Below are 15403 nucleotides of genomic sequence, written 5' to 3'. Positions count from 1 at the left end.
CAGTTCTTCTGTGAACAAGCAGATGTCACCAACATGACAGCCCTGCGCTATTTGCATGTTGTGCCTTCCTGGTCATACAGCAAAATCTTGGTGTTGCTGAGCCTGGAAAAACCCTGACAATCCCAAGAGCAAGCTTTGTACTTCCTCAAGTTAGTCTGTTTGTAAATGGGAAACTTAGTGACGCACACCAAGAGGTGTGGTCCTGTCACCGCCAGTTATGAGATAGAGGTCTCGTCATACAACTATGACAGGTATTCAAGATTATTACACACCCTGAAAACTTATTCAGGAATATTCAGAATGTATCACCAAGTATTTAGAAGTCATTTTAAAAATTACTTTGAAAGATTTGCCAATTATGTTAGTGAAAATATCAAAAACAGTACGTTTGTCTTGAGTTTCGATATACGTATGCTGCTTTTCTAACCGTGTCTAATAGCCTCAGTACAATAGATGTAATATGAAACTCATGCCCTAAAATCATAAAGCATCTCCAAAGGGGCTGGTACAAGACAGGAGACATAGTCTTGGATCATTCTCAAGTTTCTTTTGAGAGGAAGAATCATAATCTTGATGGATCCACCAAAAAACATTTTTAGTTTCAAAGGTGCAAGTTGACAAGGGTTAGTGGTTTTTAATGTCTCTAATCCATTAAAATAAAAAGCTTTTACTTTTCAAATTCACCTCATGTGTCTAGACCTGGATTATTTTACACCATTTTTGTGGTCGTAATTCTTTCACTGCCCTTAACACTTCTAGTTACCGAATTAAAATAATGGTAAAGGTAAGTTAAAGAGACATTATCAGCCACTATGTCTGTGCTAAAGCCATAGAAAAATTAACAAAGTAGGCCTCAGGACATGGAATATTCAGCCGCTACCTTTGTCCCCTTGTAAAGAAAAAGGCTTTGTCAGCATTTACTGTCATAATATTTGCTGTGATGACTGACATCAACTGTCTTGAAGGACATGTAGTGGTTGAGGCCCCTTCCTCCCCTTCCATTTCAGTACCATCTGTCTATGCTCACCCTTCTGCCCAATTACATAAACAGGGATTGACATATTATATATTGCAATTAAAACCTGGAATTATTGTGCTTACAGTCAAACTATCGTGTTAAATGTAACATAGCTGTGTTTTTTCAGTTGAGCAGTGATAGCACAACAGCAACTACACATGCAGTGCTGAAGATGCTTTTCTGACAGGTGTCATACCAGAACATAAGCGTTAACGTGGTGTGTGAAACGTACTAACTTAAAGTGTCAGTGAATCGGGTTGGTGACTGCAACCAGCAAGCCGGTGTGCCAGTTGTTTTTATAGCATATTTATTACATTTCAGCTCGTTAGCACTATCTATGCTGCCTTGAGGTCGCTAGCTGTTTAGGTAGCCAGGACGATGCTTTAACGTTAAGAAAACGCGAAACCTAGCTTAAAGCACAACACACGCTAAGGAGTAATAACAGCAAACCAACGACGGGTGGTTTATATGTGTTCAGTCCTCAACAGAAGAGTGACATATTGCAATATAATGGGGCTTAGTTTAGCTAGCCATGCTAACGTTAATAAGGGAGGCGTTAGCTCGTACAGTGAAATCCGCTCACACTTTGGCCACCGTAGCTAACGCTAGCAGCTAACATGAATGCTAAACAAAGCTAAATAAAGATGGTTGTAATTTTACCCACCGAATGCATATATCCCATGGTTAGTTCAATGCAGAGACAAGCGGGATAAAAGTGAAATTAAAGCTCCGGTTCAACCAGCTGATCGCCCAACAAGTCACTTTGATATGACACATCAACAAATATGGCCTCTGCAGGGGAAACGATAAGGAAATATAAACCAATGACAACGCACAGACAAATGACGTTTGCCTGACGTTAGCAAACGGCAGGTACACCTCTAACTCCACCTTAGGTTTTCCAGAAAAGACAGCTTTCCAACCTGTGTCATAAGAATGACTCAAAATGCCCCTCTACTGAACATTAAAAGACTGAATTTACATAGATCATATTTTTGAATTGCTTTTTCAATCATCATGGTGGCATTGTTAAGCCTGGACGTCCAATGCATCAGTTCCAAATGTTTACAAACAGCCAAGTGTCTGATTTTTTGCTTATTTTTTGCAGGGGGCAGGTTGCCAATCTATTGCAGAGATATACATAGAGACAGACAATCACACTCAAATTCACACCTGCGGTCAATTTAGAATTATCAATTAACTTCTGCATATTTTTTGGACCATTGGAAGAAGCTGGAGGACCCGGAGAAAACTCACACATGCTCAGGGAGAACATGCAAACTCCATGCAGAAAGATCCCAGGCCCAGGCTGGGACGCAAACTGGGGATCCTCCAGCTGTGACAGTGCAAACCACCGAGCCACCGTGCAGCCCTATTGCAATATTTTATTCATTCTTCAGTTTTTTCATATTTAATTGTAAATATCATAGTGTAGAATGACATACACACAGATACAGTGAAAAACAGCATATGGCTGGAGATTTTTTTTTTGTTGAAAATAATGTATGAAACCCTCAAGTTTTAATTTTTCATAATTTTGTTTTATTGTTTTAAACTTTTTAGAAAATAATAAATCCACAATACTTGAGGAAGGGTGGTGTAAAACATTAAGTGGTTATACAAAACAAATTAGACAATGCTGAATTCTACTGGCTGTTATGTGTGTTTTGTGTTCTGGAAAGGACTTTGGCAGTTATCATTTCAAATGTGCCATAAAACCATATAACTAATAAATAAAGCTATGACTTTATTGTCCCATATTTTTAAGTTCCTGAGATAAAAAATAATATCAAATCAACAAGGATGGTCAGCCCATAGTTGTGAGGAAAAGTCTGACTGAAAAACAACAAAAAAATCCCAAAAAGCTATTTTTGTTCTAACTAATGGAAAACCCTCCACATGACTTGTGTTAGAAGCAAATTAAAGTTAGCAATTGTTTTTTCATATAAAAAAAATAGAATCCTCTTGTTTTATCACAATTTTCCATCAGCATACCTCAAAATCACTTCTTTAAATTTCCTCAGACCACTGAATTGATGTCAATGCTTTTGAAATGTCAGTGAGGCCAGTTTTGGAAATGAACAAATATTTGACACATGCAGACAGATCAGTGCATGTTCCATGTTTTTATAAAATTCTAATTTGCATAGTTACAAATAAAAACAGCTACAATGTATTTACAGCTGAGTAAAGAGTAGAATATTTCCTCTGAAGTGTAGTGGAGCGAAAGTATGAAGTGGAGGACTGTGTGTACCAAACCTGGCCACAAGGTGTCACCCCATCTGAATTTACTAAAAATAGTTCCTCTTTCAATCTTTAAAGATATATATATGGCAAAGGTGACCAATAGTTGATATTATTTGACTGTTTATAAAGGTCTGATATGTTTACTAAAGTCAGTGGACTCAGTGCACATTGTACAGTGACCAAAACAGTGAGCAAGTCCTCCAAAAGCATGATAGGCATGAGTGTGGACAACATTTTTAAAACATTAAGGACCCAACAGCTCTCATCTTTGTTGCGTTATCTACTCTGAGAGAAGCATAGCTCTTGATTTTGTATCGCCTTCATAAATGAGCGTAAAAATCAGACATAACTTTATGTAAAAAAATATATATATATTAAAAAAAAAAAAAAAAAATATATATATATATATATATATATATATATATATATATATATATATATATATATATATATATATATTATCACTAAAGGCAAAAACTATTGAAAATTAATTGTATGGATACTACTGTTACAGGTAAATGTCACAGCGCAATATAAACGGAAGTGTTCTGTTTCCTTCTTAAGATAAAAATACCTGAATTTATTATTTTTCTGACCTTTTGACGTACCTACAGTTTACGCTACTGCGCATGTGCAAGACTTTTTTCCCCTCTACAACTGTAGCACGTGTGTTCAGGTATGACACCGACTGTGCAGTTTTAACATCTTTAATAAATATGTTTATGTAGTTGCTTGTTGGATTGTAGCCATCTTTTAGTTTGCTTTTGAATTTTTTGCTTCATTATCGCCATTTACATTGTTCTTCTAAACGCTTATTAGCGAGCTAACTTGTCCTGCATAACCGCGTGAAGTGCGACAGAAGCTAATGCTAGCCGTTACGCAGTCGATTAGCTAGCTAACGTTGCTGAAGTTAAAACGAAAATACTCTATGCTTCTCCTGCTCATGTCATATCAAATACTGACTCGACGTATTTTTTATGTTTGTGACAGTTACCGACATGAACCGGTCATTTTCTCCAAACCTGGTTCGACCAAACCAGCCTCTGAGGAAACCGTCCTCCAGCCCCGTGGCTGCTTTCACCGCATCGCCGCCGAGACACCTCAGCATTTCTAGAGGAACACCTGTACGCCCCGCGTCAGGCGCCATTGGAGACGGTAAAAAACATATTAAACTAGCATGGTGTCCTTGCTAGACACAGCCTTTGTTTTGCTTATGTGGTCTGTTTTGCTCAGCGAATTAAAAAGAAAAAACTTAACGGCAATAAAAATGTTAATCCTTCAACTTGGCAATATTATAAACAAGGAAACATATGGTTACCTGTTTTTTAGAAGGTTCATTCCTTTTCTCTTTCTTGCAGGACTTGTAAATTCACCAAACATCAAGGATAATTCTGCAGTATGTAACAGACTTGCAGTTTTACAATAGTTAAAACTGTGTGTGTGTAATGAAAGCTCCTTCTCAGCACCAGTTTTCTTGTTTTCCTTCACAGTTACTGGGATCTGTACCACCAGCACTCACAGTGCACTTCTGCAACTACTGTGGTCAGCAAGGTGTGTGTCCTACAATTTGGGTACAAATATCCATCATGACATATCTGCACATAGTCTATTATTATCCTTATTACGGGCTGGCTATAATACTGTGTTGAGTTCCAGCATGCATGTGTTCATTTCAGCCATGTTGATGCCATTTGGTCCCAAATTGGCTACAGATTTCACAGACCTGGTCAAATTTTCTGGTAGCTCAGTGTTGTCTCTACTTTGTGTGTTAAGAGCTGCTGTTTGTGTATTTGAGTATGTGCTGTAGAATGAGCATGGTGTTATGCAGCACATTTTAGCACTGTTGTTTTTGTATCTACATTTTGGTGCAGACTAATTTACGAGTGTTCATTGACAGGGAATTTTCGGTGCACGCGCTGCAAGAAGATGCCTTACTGCTCTGTGGTGTGTCAGACAGAGGACTGGAAGGCACACAGACATGTGTGCAAGTCTGTTGATGCACAGCTTGCAAAGTAAGCTGGGTTAATCCTGAGTGCCATCTGTTATTATTGTTTCACACTAACAAAAAACAGCCATTTTTTTTCATTGATTGAAAAAGTTGAATTAGAATTTTTTGTCCAATAAATAACTTGCAGCCATTTTTTTCTCTTCCTCTAAAGTGAGAAACCAAAAGAAATCACAGCTTCACCAGTTTCCAGAGACAGAGCTAACCTGGTGGAGTTGAAGGTGAATGTACTTCTTTAATAGTTTTTTATTGCAAGTTAAAGTTTAAAGCTGGGAACTGGCATGATTTGATGCAACACTGCGTAGAAAAATACTAATGCTTATCTACATTTGTCTCTGTTTCTTGAAGCACAATGATTCTTCCAGCAGTCAGAGGGTCTATTTGAAGGACTTGCATACTAATAAAATTAATAAAGGAGGAGACTTCCAGGTACAATATCCTAAATTTTTGTCAACTAACAATACTGATCTAGTCTGCAATTTAAGAATCTGTAAGAATCTGTATAATATCAACAGTAACTGTATATTCCTTGCTTGTTTCTATTTTCTACTGATGTTCCCTACACGTTTTCACTATTTCCGTTGTTGTTGTATCACTACAAATTTTCCCACTGTGAGATTGGTGATGGTTGATCTTATCTTTAGAATACAGTTTGTTTATTTGTTTGTATCTGTGTATGTTTTCAGGCATGTGTTGTAGAGTTCTACAGTCCAGGCAGGTTTTTCCTCGTTGCTCAAAACCCTGAAATGCTGAAAGCTCTACAAAGCATCGCGAAAGAGCTTCAGAAAGCTTACAGCAGCCCCTCAGTGATGACATATGTACCCTGTGTTGGGGAGGTTTGCGCTGTTCAGTTTTCCTGTGATCTGGTGAGCAGAGGTCCCTCAAGCTATTTGACAAGAGGAACACATTTTAATATACACATTGGCTCAGTTTTTGATTTTGTCACTTTTCTTCACCCAGAACTGGTACCGCGGCCTTGTACAGACTTTGACCGAAGACCAGAAGATGGCATATATCCTTTACATCGACTTTGGCAACGAAGAGAATGTCCCAGTGGACAGGATTAGACCCCTGGCTGCCAATATTCAACCATTTTGTCCATGTGTGAGTGCATGTTTGACCCAGTAGTGCTATTTTTTTCAGCATCTCAATATATTTCTGCTCCATGAAGATTAATCATGCACACACAATCATCAACTTTCTATAGTCATGCATTAGATAACATTCACCCATACCATTTGTTGTGTCACACAGCTGGCATTTTGACCTTAAATCGTGTCTCCATTACTTTCAGGCAATGGAGTGCCGTATTGCCGGGGTGGTGCCAGTGGTTAGCAAATGGTCAGGCGAGAGCTGTATTGCAACGAGTCAGCTGATTGTTGGCAAAACTGTGACCGTTAGGCTGGTGGAAACACAAGAAGATGGTCGCATCCATGCTGTGGATATCCTTCTTTCCATGGGTGGGTTATATGAAGTTGAGTGGGCTGAAAACCACAAGGATGTACATGTAAAATAATTCACAAAAGTAGAGTCCGAATTCTCTCCTTTGTCTTTTAGGAAAGCGGCTCAGCACATTTCTCATTGAGCATGGCTATGCACAAGAAGAAATGGTCATAGCACCAACTGAGCAAGATATAAGTAAGCCAGTGGCACACAGTGCCTTTTAACCTTTGTTCACCATCCCATTGTGTTGTGTATGTTGCCAATTTAGAGAATATATACAAACTGAACCATTGACCTAAAGTCACATGGCCTAATAGTTAACAGCTCATGTACCATAGTAGGGCTGCCACTAACGGCACAGCGCGGATGCCCGCACTGTATCATGCATATATATGTGCGATGCAGCGCGGATGTCCGTCCGTGTTACACGCTCCGCTCGGACGGTGATTGCTGTTGCATTGCGCGCTCACTTCCGCTTTCGACGACGTATCACGCTCAGGCGATTCATCGATTAGTCGTTAGTGGCAGCCCTATACCATAGTGTTGCCAATAATATGAGAAGAGTTTTCATATCTGTTTTGTTTTGTCAGATGCCCTAGTGAGTGCATCCTTGGCAAACTTCCGACGTCTCTCTCTTGGAAAAGATGACAATACCTGGGCTGAACCACCGGAGCCACTCACACAGGCAGTGGGCGACAAATTATCTGTTGTCATCACCCATTTCCAGTCACCTGATGAGTTTATTGTGCAGAAGGTTGAGAATGCTGGTACGCAGAGTAGTATTTGTTCAGATTAATGCAATGCAACATAAATGTTTTACCTGCAGCACACATCTATACTGTGACTGGCATTTGGGTTTACAGGAGTGATTCAGGATCTGCAGTTAAAGCTGAGGGAACACTGCTCTCAGGTTGCAGCCCCGCATAACTTCAGACCAGCACCTGGCACTGTTTGTTGTGCCCAGTTCTCAGGTACACTTATATACATGTTGATGATATCTCACCTTTGAAGAGACTACAGTACAAGACAGCTGATTTAATGGCAATATGCATGATTGGTCCATCCAAGTTTCAGTTAAAGATGTCTATATGCCAAAACATTTATATAGTTTACATTGTGATTTGATTTCAAAATCACCCTTATGACAGGGGTTCCAACAGTCCATTTCACAAATGACCAAAATCTGACAAATACAATGGGTGTTTCAGATTTGAAAGCATTCTGCATACAGTGTAGTATCAAGTTTGTAGCTTACAGTGCTAGACATGGTTTGTGTGTACATGTTTTTACCTCTCCTTGTTTCTTCCAGAGGACAAGCAGTGGTACAGGGCCAAAGTTATGGCTTATTCATCAGAGGAGCGTGTTTGTGTCGGCTACCTTGATTTTGGCAACTCTGAGGAGGTGGATTTAGGCCATCTGCGACGTATTAGTACTTCACTACTGGCCCTTCCAATGCAGGCGATGCCATGTGGTCTAGCAGGTAGTAACTTCACCATTTTGAGTAGGTAGAAAATTCAAAGTCTGTTTTAAAGTGGCTTTAATGACTCATTCTTAAGCCTGAAGACATTTACCTTCATGATTAAATTGAGTAATAATAATAAATTGCAAAGAGTCTTTAGTCTTGACCTGCTTTGGTTAATTGGAGTGCTGTATTGAAAATCAACAATTTGTGTTTTTCACTCTGCCTCAAACTAATTGTCTTTTTTGTCAACTCAAACATCTGTCTTTGGGCTCCTTTTCAGGGGTGCGGCCTGTTGCAGAGAGATGGTCAGAGGACTGCCTTGTGGCATTGCAACGTAGGGTATCAAACAGAATACTGCGCATTGAGATCCAGGGGGCGCACGAGGGCAAGGCCTTGGTAGCCATGATTGACGAGGCCAGTGATCCTCAGGCCAATGTGGCTGAGCTGCTGATCTCTGCAGGTTACGCTGCTCCTGCTCCTGCTCCTGTTCCTGCTCCTGCTCCTGTTCCTGTTCCTGCTCCTGTTCCTGCTCCTGCTCCTGTTCCTGGTACTGGTACTGTTCCTGCTCCTGTTCCTGCTCCTGCTCCTGCTCCTGTTCCTGCTCCTGTTCCTGCTCCTGTTCCTGGTACTGGTACTGGTACTGTTCCTGCTCCTGTTCCTGGTACTGGTCCTGTTCCTGGTACTGGTACTGGTCCTGGTCCTGGTACTGCTCCTGCTACTGCCAGCAGTGACCAGCAGGCTGATGAGACAACTACTTCTGCAGAACCAAATGGTGGGAATTGTCTGAAATAAATCTCAAAATGTGGACATTATTGCAGTTTGAACAAGGAAGCATTAAATGTCTGTGTAAATGTAATATTCTAGTATTATATACAAGTAATGTGTAAAACAGGTGAAAACATCATCAGAATCTAAAAAATAATGATCAGATTGGAGCAAGTATTATGCATTTTTTGAGAGAGATCTCTAAATAGTGTCACTGACTGATTCTATCTCCTCAAGATTTTACAGAACATCAGTCACTAGACCAATGTTGATTTGCTAGAATGGAATTTAAATCCGTCGTGGCCGTCATGTCATAAATTTGCCTTCCATAGTCAGTTTATTCATAAATATGTGTGCTTCAGCTACTGCTTTCCTGAAAGCTTTGTAACTTGGTTATCAAGTACAAAATCTGATTGAACTTAGGATGACCTGTTTGCCTATTTATGATTCATATTTCTGTGTTATAATGTGCTTTTTAGTTTCTCCACCAGTTACTGAGCCTCTAGTTTGGTCTAGTATTGAGCTTCCCTGTGATGGCCAGACAGTGGCGCTACTAGCCAGTGTTGTGGAGAACCCCGGAGACTTTTACTGCCAAATAGCCAATCCTGCAGGTATTGTTTCCTTAGACTAGAGAGCTATCATTATTGATTTTTGACAGAATAATCTCAATTATGATAAATATTCTCTTTCTGTTGAGTGTTTTTATCTTTTTTTTTTGCTTAATGAACATAAAATTTCAAAGGATGATCACTTTGTGTTACTGGATGCGTTGCTCTTGATCATCAGTGATGCTGTATTTTTAACAAATTTTTAGATATTCTCTAGATCAAACACTGCCTGGCACTGTTGCAGTAGTTTTTATATCAAATTCTATCAAGGAAATAACAGATATAAGAGGCCATCGTTTTTAAATTTTGATACTTTTGATTTGACATTATTTGTGCCACCTTGACAGTGTATTTAATCTGTTTTTGTGTTTGTCAGACCATCAGCAGCTGATAAACCTGGGGGCTGAGTTAAAGCAGCATTGCGAGGCTGATACCTTGCCTTTTGTGCCCAAAGTGGGACAGCCCTGTTGCACCATATTTCCTGGTGAGACCATAGTCCGTCAAGTACACTGCCATTTAACGTTGGTTGCTCACAGACATCTTTGACCTGATTTGTAATGCCATTTAGATTGATCTTTTTTTTTTTTTTTTTTTAATGTCTTGGGATGTTTAGTTGTACATAATTTACTGTTTGCTCCCCAGGTGATGGAGCGTGGTATCGGGCTATGGTAAAAGGACTGTGTGAAGACAAGGTGGCTGTGAACTTTGTGGACTATGGCTACAGCATGACAGTTGAAAAGGGTAACCTTCGGTCCATCACACCCCAACTCCTGACACTACCCTTCCAGGCGGTTCACTGCTGGCTTACAGGTAGTGTGAATGTATGAGGGAGAAAACATCAGTTTACTAACCAAAAGTGTATCTCATAATTATGTCTTTTTCTTTGTTGGGGCTTTCTTGTCACCTGGAAATATGAATCAGTTTTTAATAATTTGGAAAAGCTCATCTACAGTGTTAAAGGCCATGTGAGAATTGGGTTTGTTGTGACATATTTGGCAGACAACTGATACTCTGAAAGAATTTCTTAACTAGAACTGTGATAATGAGACAAGAATTCTTCACAGATTTGAGTAATGAAAGAATTAACAGTTTGAGGATTCCCAATGTTGAATAAAAAGGGTGCATTAGGTTTCTATTGAATTGTGTATGTTTGAATTCAGGTGTGGAGCCCCAAGGATCAGAGTGGAGCAGTGAAGCCCTGCTGTGGTTCCAGACTCAGGTGGAGGCCAAGCAGCTCTCTGCACGTGTCCTTTCTGTCACTGAGCAGGGTTATGGTGTGGAGTTGGAGAGCAGAGGGCAGAACGTGGCGGCTGCCCTAATTTCTGAGCATCTAGCCAAAGTTCCTGGAGAGGCTGCCAAAGAGACACAAACAGAGACACTCTCTGGAAACAAACAAGAGAGCGTGAAGAAAAATGAGCACCACCAATTACAGACAGACGCCAGTTCCAAAGAGATAACTGAACGGCAGACTGCAGCGCCAGCAGAAGGTCAGCAAGAGTGGTTGATGTCCTCAAGATGAAATGCTGTGTTTGGTAATCTTAAAAATCTGATTTGATATGTTGTGGTCTGGTTTCAGTCCCATCTTTCCCAGTGGATTGGAAGACAGTGGAGTTGCCTCTCAACGAGCCCTTTCAGCCTTACGTTGCAGCTGTTATTAGTCCTTCCCTCTTTTACCTACTCTGTCCCACCCAGGGTGAGCTTATTGTTCTGTGTCTCATAAAATACACATACATGACCATAAGTTGCTATGGTTGGCTGTTGTATCTGCTGCATGTGTGTTTTTTTGTGAAGCAGACCAGCAAAAGCTTCAGCAGGTGATGATGGAGCTGCATACCTATTGCAGCAACAACCAGGCCACTTTATCCTCAGTTGTAAAGAGCAGACCAGCTCCAGGGGCTGCCTGCTGTGCCCAGTTCTCTGGTGAGGAAAAAAATGATCATTTAATAAATATATCAATTTCAATTCATGTGTGTTATTACATTATTAAATAATTGGGCCTGTAGAATTGAGTGCAAAATGCATGTTAGTCTTGTCCTTGGTCACTGATCACATATCCCCTCACATTTGATTGTGGCTTTAGTTCTGACAGTACTATTGACAGAAAGTGAGTATTTCAGGTTCAGTGTTTGCAATGGCTAAACTCTCACGAGATCCGACACACTTGGTAAAAAGTAATAAAAGGAACAGTAAATGTACTCATGCTTAATAGCTGACAGTATCCTTAAGCAGTGTAGTCCCTGTGGAGAAATTTTATTTGACATAAAAATGTAGTTGAGTGCTATGAGGTGGAACAATTTTCACATCGCATCAAGGGTTATGTAGAAATTACATCAGAGTTAATACATAATGTCAGCAGGGGAAAGCCCCGTCACTCGGGCAATATCATTCCCTCACACTGTTTAATGATTAAATGTAAGAGACAGACCAGCCTATCCATCACTGAGCTAGTCCACTCACACAATCTGCCTTTCTCTCATTTCTCTTAGTTTTTTGTTTGCTCTCTGAGAGTTCTCGAGACCCCACCTGCAGTTCTTGCCCATGCAGACCTAAGCTGGTAATTCCATGTCTGCTAGTAGATATAATTACAGTGTGTGTGCGTAGTCGAGCGTAGGAGCTTCTTAAACACAGTATACAGGTAGGTGACTATAGCCTGGCATACATTCCTCAGTCCAGCTAACAACAGGGTCTGTTTTAATGGAGTTTTCAGTGCTGTCTGTAGAGCAGCTGTATAGGTAGAATTGTCTTTGTTACCATTTAAATATGGGGTTTATGACTTTTTTTTTGTTTTGAAGTTCAAAAAATAAGGAATTTATTTTTGCGTGTTTTTGGCATTAGACATTTCCTCCAAGATGGTGTGAAAATTCTTTTCGTGGTCAAATGTTTAGTTTGAATGCTATACAACAATACAAAATTATAGAGTCGAGTTTAACATTGTACCTCTTGTTTTTCCCGGCAGACAATAACTGGTACCGTGCAGTGGTCCTGGAAGTCGGTGAGAATGACATGAGTGTCATCTATGCAGACTACGGTAACAGTGAGAAGGTGCCATTCTCCCGAATCTTGCCAGTCCCCATGCACCTGCTGCAGCTCCCCTTTCAGATCACTCGCTGCACCCTCGCTGGTAAAGCTAAAGGGATTTTAATCATTTCAGACTTGAATACAAGTGTTCTTTGTAACTTCTCTGGCCTGTAGCATTTTGCTTCCTCATACACCCTTCTGCTCCGTCTCCTCCGTTAATAGGTAAGGAGCACTTTCCACCTGAGTGGCCAAAGAAAATACAGCAGATGTTTCAAACCACACTGTTGGGTGATGTGATTGCCACTGTTCACTCCTTCGATGGTTCTGCTAACGTGCTCCATGTTACACCTACTGAGAAGGGCGGGGAACTCACCACCATGATCTTAGATGCATTACATTCTCACACCAAGAACAAGCCGTGTCCAGCTGCCTCCCAGAAGACCGACAAAGCTGACAGCAGTACATCTGTCAGCACCACAGCTACACCCGACTGCCCTGAGCCCAAGGAAGCACTTGAAACGCAGAAAGAGCAGGAAAGTAGTACTGGGCCAGTTAAAACCACTGGACCCAGTCAGACCTCAGAGCCAACAGACCTGAACCTTCAGCAGAAAAGTACTTCAGTCAATGGTTGGTCAAGTCAAAATTTTGCTGTGACTGAACAGTTTATTTGCTAGTTTTTACCATTATGCATGTTAAGTAATGCTTTTTTACCATTAAAGTAGGATGGAGCAAGCTCAGTAAATTATAGAACTAATATTTTGTGATATTTTATGGTGTGAGTCATGTTACTTTGTGTATTTATCTCAGTATAAGTTACTTGAAAGAAGGGATGCAAGTATTTACTGCAAACCTTGATTTAATGGTATTTAAGATAAACTAAGAGCTGATCTTAATCAGTGTATTTGGATCAATATGTGGCTTTTTAAGGTGGTTTTATATTCATTTGGCTCTCTATCTTATCACCAGATCCCCAGACCTCTGGCTGTTGCTGTCTGAGCTTGAAGACGAAGGTCAGAGCACATTTGACAGCTTTGCAAAGCTTTTTTTTCCCCAAAATTTTATAAAGACTGACATTGTTACTTTATTTTGAAAATAAAATATTATTGTGTCTATATATTATGTGATACTAATGTTTAATTTCATCTTTAATTCTGAAATTAGATGCAAATGGAGATGTAGCACCCAATAATGTGATATTAAGGACATTTTATTAGATTATTTGACAAGTTACTGCATTATTGCCTGTTAAGCCATGTTTGTACAGGTTAAGTACAATTATCACATTTTTAGAACTTCATTTCATTGCTGGCTGCTACAGAACATCTTTTTTTTTTCTCTCGTCTTCCACAGATTGATCATCTGGAACAGCTGATGGAAATGCAGCTTTCTCTAATCAAACAGCTTGTTGGACAGAAGAAATAACCTTTAGTACGTAACTTGATCGTGTTGTTCGCCATCTTGTTAAAATCAAAGTTGTTGTTTGTGAACCATTTCTCTAAAACTGGTTAATTCTGATTGTGGTCTCCAGAAACTGCCATCCTGCTTATAATTGAGTTTTTCTCCGAATTTAAGAAGATTACATTCAACTTTTTATTTTGTGTCCCTTTGGTGCACTTCTTTCAGAACTTTTATGTTTTTAACCTGTGCTTAAATTCCAGTCATTTTTAGTTTTTAACATTTCTGGAGTTTTTCTGAAAAGGAAAAAAAAAATACTGAATACACTTACCTACATTTCTGTTTAAGTGAGCAGGAATGTTCATCCTCAATTATCAAAAGTGTGTATGTGTGTCCTGTAAGTGTTCCATCTGTTCCTTCTTTCAGTCCTCATCACCTGTTCAGGTAGAATGTCCAGTTTGGTGGATTTATGTTTGACAGTTTGTTTCAATTTTTTACATAAAAGATGTCTGCAAAAAAGACAAAGTTATTACAGTGTTGTTTATTTAATTAGACTTTCCGTTTCTTTAGCTTTCTATCCAAAGCAGATGAATCTAAAGTGAAATTTTCTAACCCAATACCTGTGTTGTGCTAAAAAGTAATTGCAGTCTGCAGTATTCATTACTACTACATCAACCAATCCAGGCCCTTTTACCAGCCAAAACTGCTTTTAAGGGGTAGTACAACTCATGTAGTGCTGATTTTTCATTGGCCAACAAGTAACTGCAGCTTCTGTATTGTACCTGAAAAGTTATGAATTCATCAAAATGACTGGATTTCATACATGGTCATAATTTAAAGATTTTAACTTGGAGAATAATTGCAAAAAATGTCTTATTTGTAAAACCCACCCACAACGCATGTTAATTGCGGTCGAAACATTTTATCATACCAAACACATCAGAAACAATTTATATTATAGAATATAACTTAGGGCTGCAAATAATCATTATTTCCATTGCTGATTAATCTGTTGATTATTTTCTGGATCAACAGAATTTTTTTATTTTTTTTGGTTTAGAAAATGACAGAAATTGGTGAAAAATGTCAATTACTGTTTCTCAAAGCTTAGAAAAACATCCGCAAATGTCTTGATTTGTCCACATCCTAAAGATATTCTATTTATTACCATAGGGGAGTAAAGAAACCAGAAAATATTCACATTTAATATGCTGGAGTCAGAAAAGTTAGACATTTTTCCTTAGAATCAGTCGAGCCAATTAATGGAATATCAGAATAGTTGTCAATTCATTTACAACGGAACAATTAATAGCTGCAGCTTTGCGTAATTCCATGTTAAGATCCAAATAAAAGCATCTGTAGATGTTTGGAAAATGAACGAGCATCAGTTTTTGGCAGAGGATCGCTTTTTGGCACAACACCTGCATTTCACTATTCCCTAG

At 39.3% G+C, this 15403-nt stretch overlaps 2 protein-coding genes across 4 annotated transcripts in view; one reads left to right on the top strand and one right to left on the bottom strand.

The window, feature by feature from the left end:
* The window catches only part of ccdc186 (coiled-coil domain-containing protein 186), a 29645-nt gene extending 27824 nt beyond the window's left edge, over window positions 1–1821 (bottom strand). For all 3 annotated transcript variants that reach the window (XR_004847903.2, XM_023276998.3, XM_023276999.3), the window contains exon 1: window positions 1683–1821. The gene's annotated coding sequence lies outside the window, so the exon portion shown is untranslated. The remainder of the gene's footprint in view (window positions 1–1682) is intronic.
* A 2057-nt stretch (window positions 1822–3878) lies between these two features.
* On the top strand, window positions 3879–14490 carry tdrd1 (tudor domain containing 1). Its single transcript, XM_055004327.1, has 25 exons — window positions 3879–3941; window positions 4256–4420; window positions 4624–4661; window positions 4756–4816; window positions 5163–5277; window positions 5425–5491; window positions 5619–5699; window positions 5957–6136; window positions 6231–6374; window positions 6565–6730; window positions 6828–6908; window positions 7304–7480; window positions 7577–7684; window positions 8023–8193; window positions 8456–8947; window positions 9420–9551; window positions 9925–10032; window positions 10191–10358; window positions 10709–11035; window positions 11125–11241; window positions 11343–11468; window positions 12505–12669; window positions 12789–13193; window positions 13533–13576; window positions 13917–14490. The coding sequence occupies exons 2-25, from the start codon at window positions 4264–4266 to the stop codon at window positions 13986–13988; spliced, it is 3702 nt and encodes a 1233-aa protein (XP_054860302.1). The 5' UTR covers window positions 3879–3941; window positions 4256–4263; the 3' UTR covers window positions 13989–14490.
* The last annotated feature ends 913 nt before the right edge of the window (window positions 14491–15403 follow it).

This window comes from Amphiprion ocellaris, chromosome 18 (genome assembly GCF_022539595.1).
Source record: "Amphiprion ocellaris isolate individual 3 ecotype Okinawa chromosome 18, ASM2253959v1, whole genome shotgun sequence".
Taxonomy (NCBI): domain Eukaryota; kingdom Metazoa; phylum Chordata; class Actinopteri; family Pomacentridae; genus Amphiprion; species Amphiprion ocellaris.
The sequence above is the reverse complement of the archived record's forward strand: the minus strand, read 5'-3'. Positions and strand labels throughout refer to the sequence as shown.

What these genes read in the sequence shown, in the direction of transcription:
- tdrd1 (XM_055004327.1), top strand. Translation starts at nt 4,264, where the DNA reads ATGAACCGGTCATTTTCTCCAAACCTGGTTCGACCAAACCAGCCTCTG. An exon ending in CCTACTCTGTCCCACCCAGG is followed by an intron (nt 11,242 to 11,342) that starts GTGAGCTTATTG and finishes TTTGTGAAGCAG; the next exon opens with ACCAGCAAAAGCTTCAGCAG. An exon ending in GTCTGAGCTTGAAGACGAAG is followed by an intron (nt 13,577 to 13,916) that starts GTCAGAGCACAT and finishes CGTCTTCCACAG; the next exon opens with ATTGATCATCTGGAACAGCT.